General features: G+C 42.2%; 1 protein-coding gene across 3 annotated transcripts in view; it reads right to left on the reverse strand.

Annotated features, from left to right (window-relative positions):
• Positions 1–22,855, reverse strand: part of frmpd4 (FERM and PDZ domain containing 4) — an 82,003-nt gene that overhangs the window by 29,102 nt on the left and 30,046 nt on the right. For 2 of the 3 annotated variants that reach the window (XM_088352739.1, XM_088352740.1), the window contains exon 2: positions 8,683–8,799. In XM_088352739.1, the coding sequence (XP_088208865.1) occupies positions 8,683–8,799 (117 nt within the window). Of the gene's footprint in view, positions 1–8,343; positions 8,523–8,682; positions 8,800–22,855 lie in introns of those variants that run through there. The other variant, XM_088352741.1, reaches the window with a different exon arrangement.

Here is a 22,855-nt window from a genome sequence, read left to right on the forward strand (position 1 = left end):
TTTGAATTCCGACTTCCTGCTCCCCAGCCCAATGCCTGACAGAATGGTCTGGCCATACGATGTGAACTCAGCGAACGATCCCAACACAATTTGGGGAACGCTGGAGGACGCTGTTTGGGGATCGCACAGTGAGGTCGCTGCCCTTCAGCTGCTCAACGCATGCAACGCCGGATGGAGCAATTAGCTCAGCGGACTGAGTCCATATCTCCTCTGCTGAATGAGCTCCTATCGGCAACGGCCCCGCCTTCCGCGGCTCCTTCTCTGGCTGCGATGTCACCTTCCCTTCCCACTTGAACCACGGCCCCGCCTGTCGTGGCCATTGCTGTGCCTCGAATGGGGTTCCCGGAAGGATTTGGCGACGAGTTGTCCGTGGTTCCTGTCTGCCTCAACGCCGCGCCTGTCGGCCGACCCTCCATGCCCGTCTGTCGGTCTGATTCCCCTGCTTGCCTGTCTGACTCCCCTGCTTGCATGTCTGACTCCCCTGCTTGCCAGTCCGACCCCCCTGCTTGCTAGTCCGACTCCCCTGCTTGCCAGTCCGACTCCCATGATTGCCAGTCCGACTCCGCCGATCGCCAGTCCGACTCCACCGACCGCCAGTCCGACCGCCAGTCCGACTCATCGCCTTCCGCTACTGCCTCTCCCCGTTCCTGCGTTTTCGGAGGAGGGAGTGGGGTTGCCCTCGTCAGGAGCGTCGACCCATTCTGGGGAGCGAAGTATTTGTTTCCTTTTGGGACCTCAGGAGCTGTCCCTTGAAGGGGGGGTTCTGTCATGTCCTGCACGGTTGTCATGGCGCCCAGGTAGCCCCGCCCTTGACACCGGCCGAGACGCATTGGACTGATTGCTTGTGGAGTACTTAAACGCTCTTTTTGGGACTGCCTGTTGCCAGACCATTGCTTTACCTTGTTGAAGACCTGTTCATGCCTGTTTGAACTGAGTAATGCCTAGTTTGTAATTTTGATTGCCTTTAAACCTGTTTCGTTTTATCTTTGGTCCGTTTGTGTGTTGGACAACTTGTATTTCCTAATTAAAGTGACCGATGGTCTACGCATATGAGTTCCGACTTCTTGCTCCCCAGTCTGTTTCATGACACTGGCCACCAGTTCGTGCCCTCAAACTCAAGCGCTTTTGCATCATAGCAGCGCAATAATCAGAAACACCCCAGCAAACCACCTCTGAATGGTTCTAAATTAACAAAATTCATGTTTTGGAGTGTCCATGTCAGAGTCCGGATTTAAACCTAATTGAAATGCTGTGGTGTCACCTTAAATAGGCAGTTCATGTTGTATGACAGATTTGAAACAATTTTGCAAAGAGTGGGTCAAGATTCCTTTACCGCGCTGTGAAACACTCCTTACCAATTATCATAAACTGTCATGACCAAAACAGAAATAGGACCCACTTGCATTACATTTCTCACAAGTTTTATTGAAGGAAAGAGGAAGGGCTGCGCCCACGATCCAGAGTTCACTGGACGCGGGAAGCAAGTCGCTCTTGTATTCAGATTGTGATCCGAACATGAAAGTGGTTCTTCTGTAGCGGGCGATGGCGGTGTCAGAGACAGAAAAACGGGCCTGTAGCCGGGACTGAGAGAGCAAGGCAGGCGGGGTCGGAAACGAATCATAAGCCAGAACAGGAGAGTAGACATAGTCGGGGACAGAAAGCGGTCGTAAGCTGGGACGGGAGAGCAGACGTGGTCAGGATCAAAATGGGTCCAAGCTGGAGACAGCTGGGAGCAAAAACGGGACAGGTGGGAGTCAGGGTCGAAAAAGGCCTGCCTAGTATACACTGAGATACGCAGACGGACTTACAACAGGGGATTGACAGAAGTGGGTTCAAATAGTGACAGGGAGCAAATCAGAATCAAGGGCGGTTGGCGCCAAATGAGCGGGCACCTGTCACGAGGCGTGGTGGACTGGAAGGAGTGATCGGACCGGAACGGAGGCAGGAGGCAGGAAGGGAGACCTCAATTGCGTGACGATCCATAAGTTTTATTTAACAAAATAAAAGTCGCCCAATACTCCGGGACAAAACAGAACAGTACAGAGTTCCTCCGGCACGAACTCAACAGGACAGGGCATAACAGACACAAAATGTTTAAAACTAAAACAGGACAAGGCATAACAGACCGGGGAATGTGTAATGAGCCAGCGCCCGCCAAACCCACAACCCAGCCTTAAGTAGCAGACCAGCAATCAGCTGATCTGCTACAGCTTGAGTTCGAGGGCGCGGCAGACTGGTCGTCACGGCGACCGTGACAGCACCGGTGATTCCAATCGGTAATTATGACATAAACGTGATAATTTCTTTTCACGATGCCAAAATTGGCCCAACTTGCTATTAGGTTCAGTTGGCAATTACTTTTTCCACACAGGGTCGAAGAGTTTTTGATTTTTTGGTGCCTCATTAAAAGGAAACAACATCTAAAAACTGCATTTAACATTTCCACGGGATGTCTCTGTGTGATATTGAAATGGTTTTAATCATCTGAAACTGTTGATTGTGCTGAATATGCAACAAAACACAGAAATCAGGAAGGATGACAAAAAAATTCACAGCTCTGTAAAATGGAATGGTTAATAATTAAAAATATAAAGATGTTATAAAAACCAAAAGTCTAGACCTCCATCCTATAGAGCATTTGTGGAAAGATCTAAAATTTCCGTGCCCAAAAATATCACCATCAAAACTTAAGAAACTTGGGCGAAAATATTTATTTTTCAAGATGTGCAAAACTTATCGAGTCATACCCAAAAAGATGAGTGATTTAAGTATTAACTCAAAGGGGGTCACTATTTTTGGGACACCTACTTTTCATTTTTTGTATTCATATCAAAATACATTTTTTTAAAATAAATGTTGCTTCTATTCACAAGTGTGACTCACATTTGTGTAATTCCTACAGTTTTTTCTATACGTTTGAGCCTGATATATGGCAATATGTTAAAAATAGCTCGGGGGACAATACTTTTGCAAGGCACTGTATCTCATATTGTGGTTAAGATGGGTCATTTATATGCGTAACACACCACGATACTCGATTGTGGAAGGGCAGAGCTAAATCAATGAGCCCACTCAGTAAACGCGATGAAGGCTCCGTCTTAATATGATTCATCACTCTTAGCCTGGCAGTAATGTATACTGTACATGCAATAATTTCACTGCTGTGATTACAAAAATCTGGCCGTCAAGGTAGGGCCCCACTTCCCCCATGTATGTTTTGAAATATTGTTAAGTCTTGTAAGAATATAAACTGTATAATTGTGTGAGTTTTCCAGTTATATTCTTCTCATTCTTTTCATCACATCAAAATTTATTCAAGCTAATATAGTGGTAAATAATGCAACTTATGATTATCCATATATTCAAATGTACTTATTTACTCTTTCTCCATAATGTTCTAAGTGGTGTTCTGAATTACTGTTTCTTTTTTCTTTTTTTTTTTAGAACACAACTTACCACTGTGCATTTAATGACTTATGTGTGGACTGTCTATTTATCTGTCGTACCGTCTACATGTGGGTCTTAGTGTAGTTGTCATGATTACTGATGTGATTCACCTGTGCCCGCTCATTTGGCGCCAACCGCCGCGGTCTGATTGGCTCCCTGTCCTTACTTAAACCCAGTCCTGTCTACCCCCCGTTGTCATGTCATGTCAGGTCATGTCTCAATTGAGATGAACATTTTTACTGTCCCAGTGTCACACCCCTACCATCACTTTGGGTGTTCTCTGGGTCCAGTGTGGTTCATAGCTAATCCTGGATAAGAATGCCAGCAGCTGCAGTTGAAAACATTTCAAAAAAGTGATTCTTTGGGGTAAGTGTTTGTTATAGTTGTTGATGATTATCTCAGTGATAGAATGGCTGAGCCATGTCTTGGATAGATATTTTAGCATACCTTTAGGTCATGTTTTTGCTTTGATGAGAGTTTTCACTTTACCAGCGATACACCACATCCAAACGTTGGTCCCTCCTGGTCCATAGTGCTGTTGGTCTACGGGTCCATCGTGTCATCTGTGTTGGGCTATTGCTATTCTATGTTGTGGTATGTCAGGTGAATTATCTCAGTCCTCGTTAGTATAGTGGACCAGTATCTCCGCCTGTCACGTGGAAGACCTGGGTTCGATTCCCCGACGAGGAGACTGGGTTTTTCTTCCTTGTTTACACTACGTTCCGTGATTTGAGTTTTAAACCCCCTTCCATCACACTCTTATTAGCACCATTAGCAGTCACAGCCCAGAGACCTTGTACGTTAGGTGTTCTTTGGATCCATAGTGTGGATCATAGTTGATCCTGGGTAAGCATGCCGTTAGCTGCATTTGAAAAACTTTCAAAAAAGTAATTCTTTTGGGTACGTGTTTGTTCAAGTAGTTGTTTACCAGGTTAGTGTTTTTAATTGTGTGTGTTTGTCTGTGACTGTCTTTCATGGTCAGTTAATGGTGTGGCTTTTTGTTTCTCACGGTTAAACATTTCGACTCCTTGTGTCAAACTTGTTCGCCTCCCCTGATCCATTGGATTCGAAGTACTTGCTTAATATTGATAAAACTGTATAGATATGTGAATCTATCTGGGGCGGTACAGCTGCTGAGTGGTTAGCGCGCCCGCGGCACAGTTCTGGGGTCTTGGGTTCAAATCCAGCTGGCAGCCTTCCTGTGCAGAGTTTGCATGTTCTTTTCGTGATTGCGTGGGTTTCCACCGGGCACTCCGGTCTCCTCGCACATTCCAAAGACATGCCTGTATGGTGAATTGGCCCCCAGGTGTGAATGAGCGAGTGAGTTTTATGTCCTTGTGCAACCAGTTCAGGATGTCCCCTGCCCACAGCTCGAAGATAGCTGGGATGGGCTCCAGCACCCCCGTGACTCTACTGAGGATAATCGGTGCAGATAGTGGATGTATGGATGGATGGATCGATCCGCCCACTCCTAGGATTCATAATGTTTGACCCTCCAAATAAAGAAGATACTTTAGCAGCAAGATAGTTTCACATTTTTTTTTTTTTTGGATGACACCTACAGGAAGGCATTTGCATTTAGATTTTATTTTAGTTAATGATCCGCACCTCAAAACCAGACAACTATGGCACCGTGCCGACAACAGTTGCTCCACGGGAACAATTTACATTCTGGAGAGGACGGAGTGTTTATCTTCGTTATTGGTTCACACCTGCTTCATCATTTTTTTCAACCACTCTAAAAAACAATGATTCATGTACTTTTAGTTGACATCCTATCCACCATTTGTTAACATTTAAGAACAAAATGACTCAGCCAGAAATGTGTTACAAGGCCCTAGAAGAGTACCCTTGGACCTCATGCAGTCAGTAATTTTAAAATGACAATTCCTTACCAAAAATACGCTAAATGTGGTGTTTTGCACCAATCACTCGTATGAAAGAATTACAGTACATCTTCATCTTGTGCTCCCCCACCTTGTGAATACGGCTAAGTAAAAATGTTGGGACCCTTAACTGAGTTTGTTTTTTCAGGCATGCCCCGGACATCTGGTTTTGAAAAAACAAAAAAACAACAAATTGTGAACTTACTGCACTTCCAGCACCATAAGGCGGACCTAATATATGGATCAATATTGAGTCGTAACAGGTCTCGCAACTATGGTAAGCAGCCGCTGACTCGATTTTCCCCCGTAGAAGAATTAGTGCGTGGTGCTTGCTGGGATATATATACCGGCGTTTTATCAGCTAACAAATGTGTCAATCATCATTTTAATCAGTCACTATTGGCTCTAGTTATTCGTAGGTTCTTTTTAGCATTTACAGGCTCGAATAAGTTAAAGCAGGGTAAAAGGAAGCCTGCAATAGGCAAAAAAGTATGTGAATCACACGTTGGTCTGCGGCCTAGAGCAAATAATTGTACTACTCTAAATTTATAAACAGGAATTATGGGGCTGAACAGTCAGCGAGCAACAAGCATCGCCCATCAATGCAAGGATGCTTTTCAGCATATTTTTTTTATAATTTGTCGGTGTTTGTACGTAAATATTTTACACGGTTGGATTCACTACACTCATGGTTGTACGGAGACCATGGTTGTGTATTAACATGGAATGTGATAGCTGCAAGACGACATTGTTGGTGGGTTACACCAGCTTTATATTTTTTGGGGTATCTTGTTTCAGACTGATTGTGATGTTTTAGCATATCTTGAATCCCAAGGGATTGAGCTTTCCAGTGGTGTCTTTTGAGGGGTGCGCCTTTAATCCAGCACCCTATATAGTGCAGAAAATACGGTAAATGTAAAGGAACTTTAACACTAAACACATATAATCATTTCATATATGTGTGCCTCCACTGACTGCACACAACTGTGAACAAAGACAAAATCAGAAGTACGCTTTTTTTCACATTACAGTGTGAAATCCAAAATAAAATCTTGTTTACCACAAAAAAAAAGAAAATTGTGTAAAAATGAGCAGATCACTGAAAATGTTTTACAAAGTTCTGTAAAACCATACCAATTTTACAGAATGCTGCAGGCTTGAATTGTTTAGGGGGCAATTTTCCATTTAATATATTTTGCATTTTATGTTTCCAAGATGACAGGTGACTGCATGTCATTGAATTGAGTAGTAATGTTGCCACTTTTTATGATTTGACTATTATGAAAAGTACTTTTATTTTGCACATATTTCTGTTATTTAGGCACACATTGAAAAAAATGTTAGAATTCAATGACATAAAATAGGACAGTTTATGGGCAGCATGGCAACGTAATGGTTAGCGCGTGTAAGGCACAGTTCTGAGGTCATGAGATCAAACCTTCCTGTGTGGAGTTTGCATATTTTCCCCATGCTTGCGTGGGTTTCCTCGGGGCACTCCAGTTTCCTCCCACATTCCAAAAACATGCAAGTTAATTGGCCGGTCCAAATTGTCCCTAGGTGTGAATGAGCGAGTGAGTTGTCTGTCCCTGTGTGCCCTGCGACTGGCTGGCAACCAGTTCAGTGTGTCCCCTGCCCACTGCCCGAAGATAGCTGGGATTGGCTCCAGCACCCCGCAACCCCACTGAGGATAAGCTGTGCAGATAATGAATGAATGAATGAAAAAGGACAGTTTATTCAATGTGAGACCCCCTTGAATATATTGAATATTTGATTTAGTTGGTATTTGGTGCAATAAAAAAAAAAATCAATACAAAATTAAAATATTTACGTGTGAATTTGTTTTCGGGTTTGGTAGATGATTTTGTCATTTATTAAGTAGCTCACATGCTAAAAAAGTGTGAGCACCCAGTAATGCTTACTTGCATGCTTTGTTTAGGTACAGTAGCCCTGAAGGCATTTTTTTTCTTTAATTAATAATTTACTGTGTTTAAAATATAGCACAAGGCCAAAAATGGATGTAAGTTTATTAAGAAGTATTCTTCATAAATGTTTTCGTTTTTATTTAAGCTGTTAGTAAAGAAAAAATGGTGAAAAAGTACTACTTCCAGGTTTCTGCTTAGCTTCCGATTCTGTGAGATCAAAGTGAATAAAGACTCACACAATTGCTGAAATGACGGTTTGATGTCCAATCCATCTCCATCCATGTTGTAGGATTTACTAGACAATGCTATACGGTTCTAAAAGTGTTTATTTAATGTAAAGTTTCTGCACTTTCTTCTGCGTAAATATTGGCCATTTAATCTTCACCATCCAGAGAGGGAAATTAAAGCTACAATAACACGTCTCCTATGGTCATTGTCCTTATTTTGGGGGTTAACTCTGTGTCATATTGGTGATGCTTCAACCCCTGTCCTATGCAATTAGTTATTGAGACGTGACTTCCCTCCATTGCCTGCACCCAGCGGGATTTAATCAACACCATTTTACAAGATGTTAAACGGTTATTGCCGAATACATTACTCCAATTTTTCAAAATCACTCTCTCGACTGCATCGCATGATTTTAATACAGCGTTTCGTGGAGTTAATATTAAACAGTCACTGCTTTATTTATGACCCCCACTGTCAGGCAGATGCGTTCCTTTAAGGAAAGCAACCGACTTGGATTGTGCCCGGCGGCCTCGTCACGTTGACTTATGGACACACGAGCAGACATTTGATTATTCATGAGTCTCCCCTGCAAAATTTGACGACCCGGGTCCGCCGCCAAAACAGCCTCATGCAGATGAACTCTTTGACTGCATCCGGCGCTCTCGCTTCTTATATAACGCCTCTCCACATCACACACGCCAAGCTCCGAGCCCTTCGCCTCCTCTTTGCTGCATCACGTACACACCGAGATGCTAGCTTCAATTTTTCGGTCAGGAAAAACTCAACCGTCACAAGTCCAGAATTTAAAACACTACTTATACAGACATGCACATTGCACAACTTAAACTTAATCTCTTTACCTGTCAGGTAATTAATCCGGAGTCCTTGGACAAACGAGCAAAGTGTCGGTGCATGAAAGATCCAGCACAGGTTAATTATATTTAACGAAAAAGTCCACTTCTGCATATGTCAGACTCTGTTCACAATGTGGTGGGCGTGCGAGAGGAAGCGTGTGGTGTGCAGGGTGGAGAGCAAAGAAGAAAGAGAGAGAGCGCACAGCGGGCTAAGGAAAAGCGAATCAGTATTCCGAATGCACAGATGGAGATGCCGTGGAGGCAGTGACGCTGCTCGAAGAGTCATAGCTTTGCCGAGTGCTCTGAAACATCTCAGGGGGTCGGAACTCCCCTTGAAATACTCACTTGATGTAGCAGTCACGCCCTTCTCTATTGCTGCTCATGTCCCAGCCATTAGGGGGTCCCTGTGAGGAACTCCATGTCCCTGAAGGGGGCGGCCAGCCTGTTGACTTGGTCCTGTGGCTGCAGGTGATAGAAGGGGAGAGGGATCAAGTTGAAACAGCAGGTAATAATCATTTTGGAGTAGAGGCAGAATTTCAACATAGGGAAAGGATGGCAAACGGGAACCCGTATGCCACAGGACTTTTAATCCAGACTGCCAAACAAAAATCCTAAAAAATTAATGATAATCTATACCAGGGGTCAGCAACCTTTGCGGTGTGGAGTGCCCCTTTCAAATTTCCTTGTAAACCAGTGTGCCACACCTAGATCAGTGATTCGCACAACAGTATTTTATATCCGAAAGAGCTGTAATTTTACACCAGTTCGAATATACAACTTGGATATACATTGAAATAGTATAACTGACCAATTCATCCACTATCCTTGTTCATCAATCAACTAAAAATAAATGTGAAAAACAAGTGGAAAGGCCTGTTGACATCCATAACTTTTTACCACAAGAATCAACCAAAATCAACCATTTTCCATCAACAATGAACTACAATCAAAAACAAGTGATATGGACAGCTACCATACCATTCATCAATGAAATCTTATTGCAGAAAATATAAAAACTTGAAATAACAGCAACAAGGCAGAAAGCTACTTGCAAATATGTGCAACAGAAATAACAGCTGATTTGGTCTCAGATATAAATGGTTTTCCGTGCTTTGCTATGCAGTGAGCAATGTGATAACTTGCTTCCGTGGTGCTGTTTTTAGCAGGGACAAAGGTTTTTAGGGTCTGTGTTTGTTTGCCGTACCTGGACACAGCGCTTCTTAATGTCTACGCCTTGAATTCATGTTTCGTCTCGTCATGACGTTTAACACTTGATGTGCGAGGTACATCGCTCTAGAGGTATAATGCACAAACAGCACGGTCATTTTTTGCACAAGCCCCCAGTCGTCAGTCAAAGAACGAGATTTTTTCGCTGAAGGAGCTGTCATTATTCATTCATTTATCGCGTGCCGGTGTTTCTGTGGCTGGGTCAAAACACAGATTTCTCCTCTTCTGTGAGTCGCTGTGCAGACAAACACCCGCACACGGAGCAGAAGAGGAGGGGCGCTACCGTAAAGCCAACTGAAAATGTCTAAATCTCAGGTAAAAATGCGTATTTTAAAAAAATAATCATTATTATTTTGTCGTCCGCTCGCGTGCCACTGGTGCCACTGCTGGCACACGTGTTATAGGTTGCTGTTTTGTACAATAGTCAACGCATTCCTTCAGAAAATTCCGGACTACAAGCCGCTACTTTCTTTCTCCATTTTAAATACTGCGCTTTACAATGCAATGCAGCAACTTTGGGCGTGCACTGGTCCCTTCCTGGGATTTCCCCAGTTGTGGGGCTTTATCCAGGGCATCCGCGGCAGCTCTCACCGCGGCACGGGACATCCCCAACATGCTGCCTCGACCTGCACCTAGCAGCTGGCTTAGAACTGGTGCGGCCCAGGGAATCCAACTGTTTGGTTAAAACAAAGCACTGTACAGTAAGGGCACGCAACGGGTTATGACACGATGTGATTTCTGCTCAGTGCTTTGAATGTCAAAGAGAAGAAATTCAATGAAGCGCAGGTAAACAGCAGGAGAAACTATGCCCCCCTTCAGCAGCCAATTACCTTGTTGTCTAATTTGTGATCCGCATAAATGGATGAACGAGATTTCTCTCTATAGAGTAAGATCACGATCTTGGCAGAATTAGCAGGCACATTTATTGTACAGAAAAATAACATGTGACACAATTAAGACACTTGTTTGCAGTCAATAGGAATGTATTAAGCATTAACATATTGTCATGATTGCCGATTCAGAGCACCTGCGACTGCCTCATTGGCGTCAACAGCCTGGGCAGCTGATTGGCTGTTGTACTCTTTTTAAACCCCCGACTTCCAAGAGATCCCTGCCATATCGTTATGCGAACCGATGCTCCCAGCTCGGCAAGCTCTTACGTCAGACTCTGTTCCTGCCCTGTTTTTCTCTGCCTGATCCTCATTGCGAACCCTTTTCCGGACCTGACTCTGCCCTGTTTTGCCTGCCCGTTATCCGATCTGTTTTGCCCCGCTACCTGCCTGCCTCCTGTTGCCGAACTCGTTTCCAAACCTGACACCGCCCTTGCTCTCCAGTCCCGGCTAACGACTTGTAATTCCTGCCTGTCTTCGACCCTCCCCGCTCAACACGGAAGTGCCACTTCTGCGTCTCCTGCTACACTTTTCCATCGATCCTTGGATCTTGGAAGCAAGCCCTTCTCTCTTTTATCAACAAAACTGAGTAAACGAACGCTACTGGGTCCTGTCTCCGTTCCTGGCGTTGTGACACATATCCGCAAGAATGCAAAAAAACATACTTACTAAACTAACAAGACCTGTTATGTTTTTGTCTATACAGAAGCTTTTTATTTGAATATATCAAAGCTCCGTCTTAATATCTGATTTCTGAACGCATCGGAAGTGAAGCACAAAATTTCTATCTGTTCTTTTCCGAAGAGAAGAATGTCAGGACCAGAACAGAGACAGGACCAACCTGCGTACGTTTCTCTCAGCTTTATTGGGAAGAAGGGAAATATTTGCAAACACGATCCGGAGATCGCTGGTTGCGAGGAGCAGGTTGCTCAAATGCGGAAGTGGTATTTCCGTGGCGAGCGATGGTGGTGTCGGGAGTGGAAAAAACAGGTCAGTAGCCGGGACAGAAGAGCCAAAAAACGTGGTCGAGATCAGAAAATGGGTTGAAGCCGAGAAACAGACGGGGACGGGGGGTAAAAAAGCTTGCCTAGCGTGAACTGAGGTTCACAGACGGACTGACAACAGGTGACAGAAAGACGGGGGTTTAGTGACAGGGAGCCAATCAACGTCCGAGGCAGTTGGCGCCAAAGGAGCGGGCACAGGTGCCTCGCATCAGTAATCAAAACAAATAATGTTTTTCGCTGATTGTGAGAATCCCCTTCACAAAAATAACTTTGATTTAACATGAAAAAACATATTAATGCCTATTAGTATACTGTGAAATGGCTTAAAATTACAGGAGATGTGTCCTTTAATGTTTAAGTCAATATACTGGCACTTAAGTGATTAGCGGCAATGCAAATTTTTATGTTTCAAGCCCCATCGAAAGTAACTAAACTATTAATGTTCCACTTCGTGAGACGCGTGATGTGTATTCAGCAGCAGCCACGCACGGTGCTTAGTCATTCGCTCAGTTGGTCTGACTCTTTGCAGTGGCGTCACACATCAGTGAAAGCAATCGTGTCATGTTTGGAGCTGGTTCAACTCCACAATAGCCAACGAAGATTAGAAGAAACACAACCAATCTTTTGAAAAATATCACAAACGTTAAGGGAGGCAGTAAATAAGAGGACACTATCAGGCTCTAATGAGAGACAGACAGAGAAAATGGAGATTTCAGGAGCTGATTGCTCTTAGTTGCTCCAAGATATTGATTCAATAAAACTCAGCAGATAAACACGAGTGCAGCCTAAAACATATTTGGGAATGTGGCTACCACACATTTTAGGAAAAAAATATTATTTGAAGGTGTCAGAACCAGAACAAATGGTTGACCCAATCGCGTTATAGGGGAAAAACCAGTGCCAGCAATCCGGTACTCGCTGGACGAGGGAAGCAAGCCGCTCACGGGATCGGAGCGTGTTCGGAATGCGGAAGTGGATCTTCCGGAGCGGGAGATTGTAACGTGGTCGAAGGGGAAAAGCAGGTCATTAGCCGGACGGGAGATCAGAACGTGGTCGGGGTCAAAAAACGGGTCATTAGCCGGGGCGGGAGATCAGAACGTGGTCAAGGTCAAAAAACGGGTCATAGCCAAGACAAACAGGGAAATCATGAACAGACAAGTGGAATATGGGTTTCAAAATGGGTTGCGAAAGGAGTCAGAGTCAAAATGCTTGTCTTGTGTAAACAGAGGTTTGCTGATGGACTGACAAAGGGTGAGTTAGAGCGCTGAGCTTAAATAGGAGGGGAAACCAGCAGCAGCTGGCGCCAAACGAGCGGGCACAGGTGAGTGTAATGAGTAATCATGAAAGAAGGGTTATTTTCATATATTATTCTGTTATTGAACTTGTTTTTCAAGTAAAAAGACAAAACAAATTTGCAAAATGAAAATCAATGGTCTAGCATTGCAGATGGTTGTTTTGCTTGTTTAACCCTCATAGCAGACATTTTTTTTTGTTACACAACTGGTGCCAGTGTACATTATTGGTACGTGAACTTGAAGTGTGATGACTCAGCCATTTATTAATATTCTTTATTTCCAACACCTCAAAATGTTCAGTGGCCTCACACCTCTCCATAGACATATAGTTTTTCATTTATGTGTTCCTCCCCCCTCCCAATAGGACAGTACATATCCTAAAAGTGACAGTAATATAAACAAACTAAATTGTATAAACATACACAGTACATCAAATGACTTGGTGAATAATTTATATGGCACAATTAGAGCTCGTATTAGTCAAAACTTGAAGTGTGATAACTAAGCCATTTATTCATATTTTTTAATTTCCAACACCTAAAAAGCTTCAGTGGCCTCAGACCTATCCATACATAAATCGTTTTTCATTTATGTGTTTTGCAACAACAAGGCAGAAAGCGCAATGTTTTTGTTGCATTGTCTGCTAAGCAAGGCAAATGGATTGTCGTGCACGGGATGCGCCACGGTATGCAATACCAGCATCCTGGGGTCTGCAGTCAGTGGTTTGCAGGCAAAATTGTTATATTATTATTACTATATTTGGGCAATGGCACCACTGAACAATTTTTTTTCATTGCATACAATTTACTGGATGGCACTAAAGAAAAAAAAAAAAAAATCCTGTGAAGTATATTAAAATACACCAGGTTTATGATAAGTCAAAGATTATCTATTATCATGGATGTGTCACGGTTGCCATGGTGCCCAAGTGGCCCCGCCCATGTGGCACAAGCTGCGGCTCATTGACGGATTGGCTTTCTGTCTATTTAAGCTCACTGCTCTATTTTCTCCTTTGTCAGTCCGTCAACAAACTTCTGCCCCGCAATACGTGGGTTTCAACTCTGTCCTGTTCCTGTTGGTATTTTTTGTCCGGTATTGTTCCCGTTTATTTTGTCCTGTTTAATTTTGGTTTACAATTTAGTTTCCGTCTATTCTTGTCCTGTTTATTATTTTGTCCAGTTTTCGTTCCCGTCTAGTTTGTCCTGTTTATTTTTCGATATCCTGTTTCATTTTCTATCCTGTCTGTCTGGTATCAACTCAGGCAATTGGTATCGATCTCTTCGGCCTCTGGCTTCCTATCATTTCACGCCAGACTGCTGCCTACCGTGCATGACTCCCCATTTCCCGTAAAATAAAAGGGTTGTGTGAGTAACATCACACGTTTGGGTCCTGATCCTGTTCTGGTTCTTGACAGGATGTCTATATGTCCCAATTGTGTATATAGCACACTTTGTGTATACTATTTGGGTGGCTCCTAAATGTAAGAACATATAAATCACAGAACAATGCAATTTCAAACATCTACATCTTATCACAAACTGTGGGAAATTTGAGACCACAAGTGTTTACTATTCAACACTTTCTCTTTGATTGAAAATATAGAAGCATGAAAATGTACATAATTGGTACCTGCACGCCACAAGGGTTAAAATGTTCTTTTATTAGTCAATATTGGCGGCACGGTGGATGAGTGGTTAGCACGTGAGCCCCACAGTGTGGCCCAGCGTTCAATTCCAGGTACATTCCCGAAACATGCATGCGGGGTTCGGCCAGGTGCTTGAAAACTTTAATAATGCTGGAATTTTAATGTTGTGTTTTCAAGAATTGACTAAGCGCTTGAATGTTGGGTGAAGTTATCGTAAATGCTTAAAATTGCCTTGCCTTGTTTCTCAACAAGTCTGCTTAAAAATGATGCAGACACTGCCTTCTGGTGGCTTTGCTTTTCCATTGCATTTATTCTTCCTTTGTGATTAACTACGGCTGGCATCAGTACGTATTGTCAGAAGCCAGAAACAGGACCCAGTAGCGTTCGTTTACTTTTATTAATAAAGAGAGAGAGAGAGCAGTGCTTGCTTGCACGATCCCATGATAGACAGACACGGGTAGCAGGTGGCAGGAACGCGGAAGTGGCACTTCCGTGTCGAGCGAGGATAATCGTAGGCAGCAGGGATACTGGTCAATAGCCGGGACGGGAGAGCAAGAGCGGTATTGAGTCCAGAGAAGAGGTCGGCAACAGGTATCAGGCAGGAAACAGGGCAAAACAGGGCAATGGTCGGGATGGAAGAGCAGGGCAGGAACGGGTCCAGAAACAGGTCGGTAACAGGTATAAGGCAGGAGAGAACAGGGCAGGAAAATGTTGGAAGGTATGGAGCTTGCCTAGCTGGGAGCATAGGTTCGCAAACGGTCTGACAGCTTCCTCTTGGGGTTTAATAAGAGTCTTTGAACCAATCAGCATTCGCGGCTGTTGGCTCCAATTGGGCAGTCACAGGTGCCCTGAATTAGCAATCATGACAATGTATGGTATTGATGCTATGGGTCGCACCCGAGATGCCAGGTGATGCAACACCTAAAGAGGGCACTATATAATCTATTTTAATGCAAGGATTATTTATCATTTATTGACATTTATTATGAGCCATGCAAAAAAAAAAAACTACTGTCGCATTTGTAAAGTGAAGACTTCCTCCAATTGAAAATGTGAGCTACATATTACCTTAATTTTACCCAACACCTATTTGGAAGAGATTTGATTCAAAAACATTTATATGCATAATGCTCAGATGTCATGATTGCTGATTCGGGTCACCTGCGGCTGCCCTGTTGGCGGCAACAGCCGCGGGAACTGATTGGCTGTTGAACTCTTTTTAAACTCCCGTCTATCGAAAGGAACCTGTCAGACCGTTTGCGAACCTATGCTCTCAGCTAGGCAAGCTTTTGTACTCTCCGACACTATCCTGCTCCGTTTAAGATCAAACATCTAGTTGGATCCGCCCATCTCTGTCTGTCCCTCACCCCCTCATTCACCCCCCCCTCCGGAGGAAAACAAAGCCTATACAACAAGGACAGTACAAACATTTTCCTTGTTCCTGTATCTCTTTGTTTTCCTTATCCTCACTGTAAAATATGGACCTGGAGTGCCACGTCCAATTTCGTTGTCACAATATATCCCATGTTGTAACAATGACAATAAAGGTATATTCTATTCTATTCTATTCTATTCTATTCTATTCTATTTCCTGCCTGATACCTGTTGCCGACCTCTTTTCTGGACCTGTTTCTGCTTTTGCTCCTCCGTCTCGGCCATCGACCTGTTTTTCTCGCTGCCAACGGCTACCATCGCTCGACACGGAAGTGCCACTTCCGTGTTCCTGCTATCTGCTACCCGTGATCGACGATCATCGGATTGGGTATGCAAGCACTGTTCTCTTTCTTAATAAAAACTGAGTAAAACGAACGCTATTGGGTCCTGTCTCCGTTCCTGGTCTGTGACATCAAACATCCACAAATATATTGGCGATTTACCCAAGATCTCAAAATTGCATGTCTGTATAAATGCATACGCAAGATTATGATTGGCATATGTAAATCGCAGATATATCTATGGATTTGCAAAATGCACGATTCATGCCGGATTTCTTCTTTGAATGGTGATTAAAATGAATTGTTCTTTAAAAGTTCTGAGAAAGTGCTTGAATTTGGTCTTCAAGAAGCTGGTTTGGTGGTCTGAATTGTCCCGAGGTTTGAGTGGGTGAGTGAGTGAGTGAGTGATCGAGTGAGTGAGTGAGTGAATGATCGAGTGAGTGAGTGAGTGAGTGAGTGAGTGAGTGAGTGAGTGATCGAGTGAGTGATCGAGTGAGTGAGTGAGTAAGTGAGTGAGTGAGTGATCGAGTGAGTGATCGAGTGAGTGAGTGAGTAAGTGAGTGAGTTGTCTGTCTCTGTGTGCCCTACGACTGACAACCAACATGTTCATAGTGTCCCCTACCCACTGCCCAAAGATGGCTGCTGATCCATCCATTATCTGCACAGCTTATCCTCAGTAGGGTCACGGGGGGGTGCTGGAGCCCATGCCAGCTATCTTCGTGCAGTGGGCAGGGGACACCCTGAACCGGTTGCTAGCCAGTCGCACACAGAGACAGACAACTCACTCGCTCATTCAGATCTAAGGGCAATTTGGACCGGCCAATTAACCTAACATGCTTGTTTTTGGAATGTACACGCGCTAACCTTTGCGCCGCCCTGCTGCCCCCTGAATCCTATTGAGGATAAACAGTGCATTTCATAGTTAGTTGATATTGTTTTTTTTACAAGTTAAAGTACAGTAGCTGCCTCCTGATACAAGCTGATCTTGTTGCGTCAAATTCCAGTTATGAGATGTCTTTCGAGCAAAAATTCGAGAGAAAATCCAAGATCTGAGAATTTATTCATGGTGCTGCAGTGATGTTTGGTAACTAGTGGCATTATGACGTTGAGGGATGGTATTACGAAGATTAGTGTATAAAATATGTGATTATTGTAATTATCATAATTATTGATATCTGACCTATGTTATAAGTATATCCATGAGTTTTTGTTATATTAGTCACAAGAGGAGAAGAGGATTTGTAAAATGTATTTAATAGGGAAGATAAAGGGGTAAGGAAAATAAGCATCTGCTTCTGACTACCCCTCTTCGAACATGTGATGTGACATTATTCTGTTGTTGACTCATTGTTTTTGTCCTGTTTTTATTTTACTGTTCGAAATCTTCATTCATTCATTCATTCATTGTAAGCATGCTTCACTGTAGTTTTGATGACAAGCTCGAAATGGACTTAAGTTTGCATCAGATTCAATGATAAGCATGCCCTCATTTGAGTTGGGTAACGTTTGTCCGAGGATAAAAAGCAGCTTTTCTGACAAAACAATCCAGCCCCAGCTGACATTTTGAATGAAAGTGGCTGTCTCCAGGGGCGAAATTTCACGCCGCCTGAGCCCATGCTGTCCTCTGAATAATCACGGATAAAAGGAAAGACTTTTTGGTGTCTTAACTTTCTCTATTTTTTCCTCATTCTCGTTTTCTTTATTCATCTCTCTCTTTTTTCTTTTCTTTTCTCCCTCTTTCATTTTTTCCATTTTTCTTTGTCTCTCGCTCTTTATTTTTTTCTTACAATCTCTCTTTCTCACCCTCTTTCTCTCTTTTTCCTATTCTCTCACTCTTTATCTCTCTCTTTTTTCTCTTCTTTTCCGCCTCTCTTTCCTTTTTTCCATTTCGCTCTCTCTTTCTGAGTATTTTTTCTTACTTTCTCTCTCTCTTTCTCATTCCCTTTCTTTTTCTCTACTTGAATTCATTTTCTCTTCATTTCTCTCTCTTTATCTATCTCTTTTTCTTTATCCCTACGGCTCTTTGACTCTCTCCTGCTCACTTTTCTTCTGTGTAGTTTTTCCTATTTCTCCGTTTCCCCTGTTTCTTACTCTTCGTTTTTCCATTGTGTCTCCCTTTCTCTTTTGTGCTCTCCCTCTATTTCTCTCTCCCCTTTTCTCTCTTTCTTTACTTCTCTTTCTCTGTCTCCCTTGTACTTTATATCTTTAGATCCCTTTCTTTATCTCTCTTTCTCCTCCTGGTTCTTTCTCTCTTTCTTTTTAATCTACTAGAGAAATATTCAAGATTTTGTTTCTGGAAACTCAATTAGGATAACTGTGTTAGGCTGCGCAGTGACTGCCGAGCTTCATCAAAGGAGATTGGAGAAGAGCACAGAAGGCCATTAATTCCATTTTGCCTGCCTCTTCTCGGTCAACGAACCTGACGGCGGAGGTACTCTTGAAGGTTTTGATTATTACTCTCACTGGCTCAACCTTGGCTTTGTGTTGGAGTACCTCCTACAAATGATTTTGTCTCGTCTCTGCTCCTTTCGGATTGACATCATCGACTCCATTTTGTCTTGTCCACACGAAACGTCTCGTTTTTTTTCCGACTCAGCCTGGATTGATCTCTTCTAATCCTCTTCTAATTGTTCATCTAGACCTGACAAACCCTTTGATTATAGTTTAGGACCAAGTTTATTATCGCTTTCTTTGTTTTTGAAATGCTCTAAAATGAGGGGTGTCAAACAGGCGGCCCGCGGGCCAGATCAGGATCCCGCTAAGGGATTGAATCCGGCCCGTGAGACAACGCTTAGGGAAGCGCAAGAGAAAAACGAGCTGCAGGTTGAAATATGTCTTATTCTATTCTTCTCTCTCTCTTTATCGATTGTTTTTTCTTCATCTCACTGGCTTTTTGACTCTCTCCCGCTCACTTTCTTTCCATCTTTATGATCTTTCTCTCTTTTTTAGTTTTTTATATACAGTCTTCTCTCACTTTCTTAATCTTCATTCCTCCATTTTTCTCCCTTTCTCTTTTGTGCTCTCACACTATTTCTGTCTTTACCTTTTCTCCCTTTATTTCCTTCTCTCTCTTTCTCACCCTTGTTCTTTCTCTCTTTCTTTTTAATCTACTAGTCCAGCCCCACGTAAGATTTCTTCTCGAGCATGTGACCGCCTGCTAAAATGTGTTTGACAACCCTGGTTTAGACTGATGTAAACCTATCGGCACATGGTCTTGATTCATTGTATTCTACTCTTGCAGTTTTCACCATCCAGAGAAGGGCATTAAAGCTTCAATTTCATGTCTCCTGAGGTCACAGTCCTTCTTTGGTGGTTTAGCTCGGTGTCATATAGATTTTTATTAGGGGTGTGTGCTTTATGATATAGTGTGAAAATACAGTATTCTCTCTTTCTTTATTTCTCTCTTTTTTCTTTTCTTTCATTTCTCCCTCTATTTCATTTTTTTCCCATTTCTCTCTCTCTCTTTCTCACTCTATTCCTCTCCTTCTCTCTTCTTCATTCTTTTTCTCTTCTTCTCTCTCTCTTCATCTATCTCTCTTTCTTTATCTCTCTGGCTCTTTTACTCTCACCCGCTCACTTTCCTTCCATCTTTTTTCTTTCTCTCTTTTGTAGTTTTTTATATCACCGTTTTCTCTCTCTTTCTTATTCTTCATTCCTCCATTTTTCTCCCTTTCTCTTTTGTGCTCTCCCATCATTTCTCTCTCCCCCTTTTCTCTCTTTCTTGCCTTCTCTCTCTTTCTCCCCCTGGTTCTTTCTCTCTTTCTTTTTCATCTACTAGTCCAGCCCCCCGTGAGATTTCTTAACGAGCATGTGACCCCCTGCTAAAATGTGTTTGAAAACCCTGGTTTAAACACCATCCAGAGAAGGGCATTAAAGCTTCATTTGCATGTCTCCTGCGGTCACAGTCCTTTGGTGGTTTAGCTCGGTGTCATATTGATGACACTACAATGACAATAGATTTTTATTAGGGGTGTGTGATTTATGATACAGTGCGAAAATACAGTATCTGAATAAACAAAATAATATATAAAAAAATGAAAATAAATAAAAATATTTGTCTCCTTTCACTGTAATTTCAATATGGAAGCAACGGCGGTAAGTTATGTGGCACCAAGGGTCGTCTTCCACGTAACCAGGCTCTTGCCATCCATTATTCAAAGCCTCCCCGTCTCTCCCTCAAAACGCTCGCCTACTTATTGTATCAACCGTAACAAGTTGTGTGCGCCGCTCCGGCGTCCGCATGGGTGGCTATGCTAATGTGTCCTGTGTCCGCTAGCGTGCCCCCCTGGCATGTGTGCACGTGCTAGCGCCATGAGATGGGAATGATGTCACGCCCTCTCATCAGCATCGCGCCAGTGTGACGTAAGGCTGCAACTCACGACTATTTTGATAATCTTTTATTGAAAATACTGAGGATTAGTTTCAAAAATCAAATTCAAATGGAGTCAAACCAATTAGGTGCGGTGCCTGTTCGGTAGAGACATAACTCACTAATAAACCTTTGTCCATTTTTGAGGACAAGAAATTATATAACAAATTTACCTCTCTCTCTCTCTCTCTCTCTCTCTCTCTCTCTCTCTCTCTCTCTCTCTCTCTCTCGACCTACCTACCTACCTACCTACCTACCTACCTTTTTAAAGTATAATCATTATTATTTTGCCGTGCGCTCGCGTGTCATAGGTTGCCGACCCCTGATCTATCGTAATGTAAACTACTTTGAAAAAACTCAATGTTTGTGTCTGTGTGTTCGTTTATGACTCATAGGCTCCTAAACGGTGGAACCGATTTTCGTTAAAATGTAAGCAGTTGTACTTTAGGCCTCTGCGAGTGTCTTTTAGTTAGGTTTCGTGTGAAGGCTCCCCCAATAATTCCCGGCAAAATCAATAAACATTTGTTTCCAGGGATGTCACACTCGTTTTGGCTATGGGGCCGGATCCAGACTTTCTGTTCTCAGGCGAGCTGGATTAGAAGAATTTCAACTCAAAATGGTTAGCTTTGTTTTTTAGTATTATACTTTATCATTCATTCTACATTAGTAATCCAACTTAAATATTAAAATCACAGATGAAACGGGATCTTACCTTTGTTCACAAATAATGGGGGGAAAAGGAGTTCATGTTTGGCATTAAAACTTGTCTATTTAACATTTGAGTACATGCAGTTTTACACTTGAAATGACTAGACCCGTTATCCAAACTCAACACTGCTGTCTAACGGCCAGAGAGAACATTTGGTTTTTATTTTTTTTATAATATCATTACTTTTGATTACTAAGAGTCTCAGTTCTTTTTGTGACATACTAGGAAATTTGTCGCAGGCCGGAATAAATCATCATAAGTTTGAGATCATTAGCAGCAGAAAAACATTAAGTAAAACAAATTTCATGTGCATTTTGTGAAGTACATACAGAGATCAACAAAACAACGATTCCCAACGGTTTGAAATAAAACGGTTTTATCAACTCACGTTTGTTCTTCCGACTGCATGCGTTGAATTTCAAATGCTATTTATTAAATGTACAATGCATGTCATCATAACCGGAACGGCTTGAATCTTACTGAGGCAAGTCAGACTCTGTTTTGTTTAACTGTCTGACTGTTTGCTTTTAAAGGGACAGTGTGCAATATTTGACCTCTAAATGTGCCTGTATTGTGCAACCGGAAAGTATACAAACCATGGAGACTCAAAGTGATTGAAACGCAACATTTTACTTCTTTTTTTTGGGCCAAACCATTCGTGAAGAAAGAGAAACAAAGGAAGAAGTGAGGTTATAAAAGCATAAGAAAAAGACAAGAAAGGGGGAAAAATACAAAAAAAGGAATTACACGAAAAATAAGAAAAACGGAAAGGGAAGAAAATGAAAGAAAACAGAAAAAAACGAGAATGGAGGCGGAAAAAAAAGGAAAAAAGATGAAAAACAAAAACAAAAGAAAATAAAAAATTGTGGAAAATGTAAATGTCATTGCTCTGCATTTATATAGCGCTTTTCAAGTCAATAAGACCTCCGAAAGTGCTTTACAATGTGCTTCAAACAAGAAAATGAACAGAAATAAATAAAGAAAAAAATGAGACAAAAGGAAAAAAAGGGGAGAAAGTAAGATAAAAAAAGAATCAAAATCAGAAAAAAGCACAAAAAGAGAACAGAAAAAAAAACATTAAACTGAAAAACGGGGAAAAGCAAAAAGAAAGGAGAAAAAATGTAACAATAGAAAGGAATAAAAGGGAACTGACACATGAACAAAAAAAGAAAAATAAACTAAAATTTAAGAAAATAGAGAAAAAAAGAAAACAGGAAAAAAATTAGATTTTTTTGAGTGGTACCCTTAGCAGCAAGACAAATATGTCAGCTCCCTCGAGATAAGCCTCATCCCATGTAAGTAAATGCAAATTCCTCAACCTACAACTATTCAAAACAATGCACATTTATAGGATGGTTAATGTCTTTTTGCTTGTTATTCAAATCAATATTTCTTTTTCAACAAATGACTTTTTTCAACCTCTAGGAGGCACTAGATAATGCACACGTGCATCACTGAGGTACTGCCATGATACACAAGGTCTGTGTTGCAAAGTTCGTACCCAGGTGAAAATTCTCCCACTTTTTAGAAGTTTCGGTACTCGCTTTTGATGTTGATGGCATCAATTTTGTATGTTTACGTTATCGCTCGAGAAAAGAGAAGCTGTTAGTCAAGTCAAGTCAAGTCATGTTTATTTATATAGCCCTTAATCACAAAGAGTCTCA

Source organism: Urocampus carinirostris, chromosome 14 (genome assembly GCF_059441175.1).
Source record: "Urocampus carinirostris isolate Australia breed hairy pipefish chromosome 14, RoL_Ucar_1.0, whole genome shotgun sequence".
Taxonomy (NCBI): Eukaryota; Metazoa; Chordata; class Actinopteri; order Syngnathiformes; family Syngnathidae; genus Urocampus; species Urocampus carinirostris.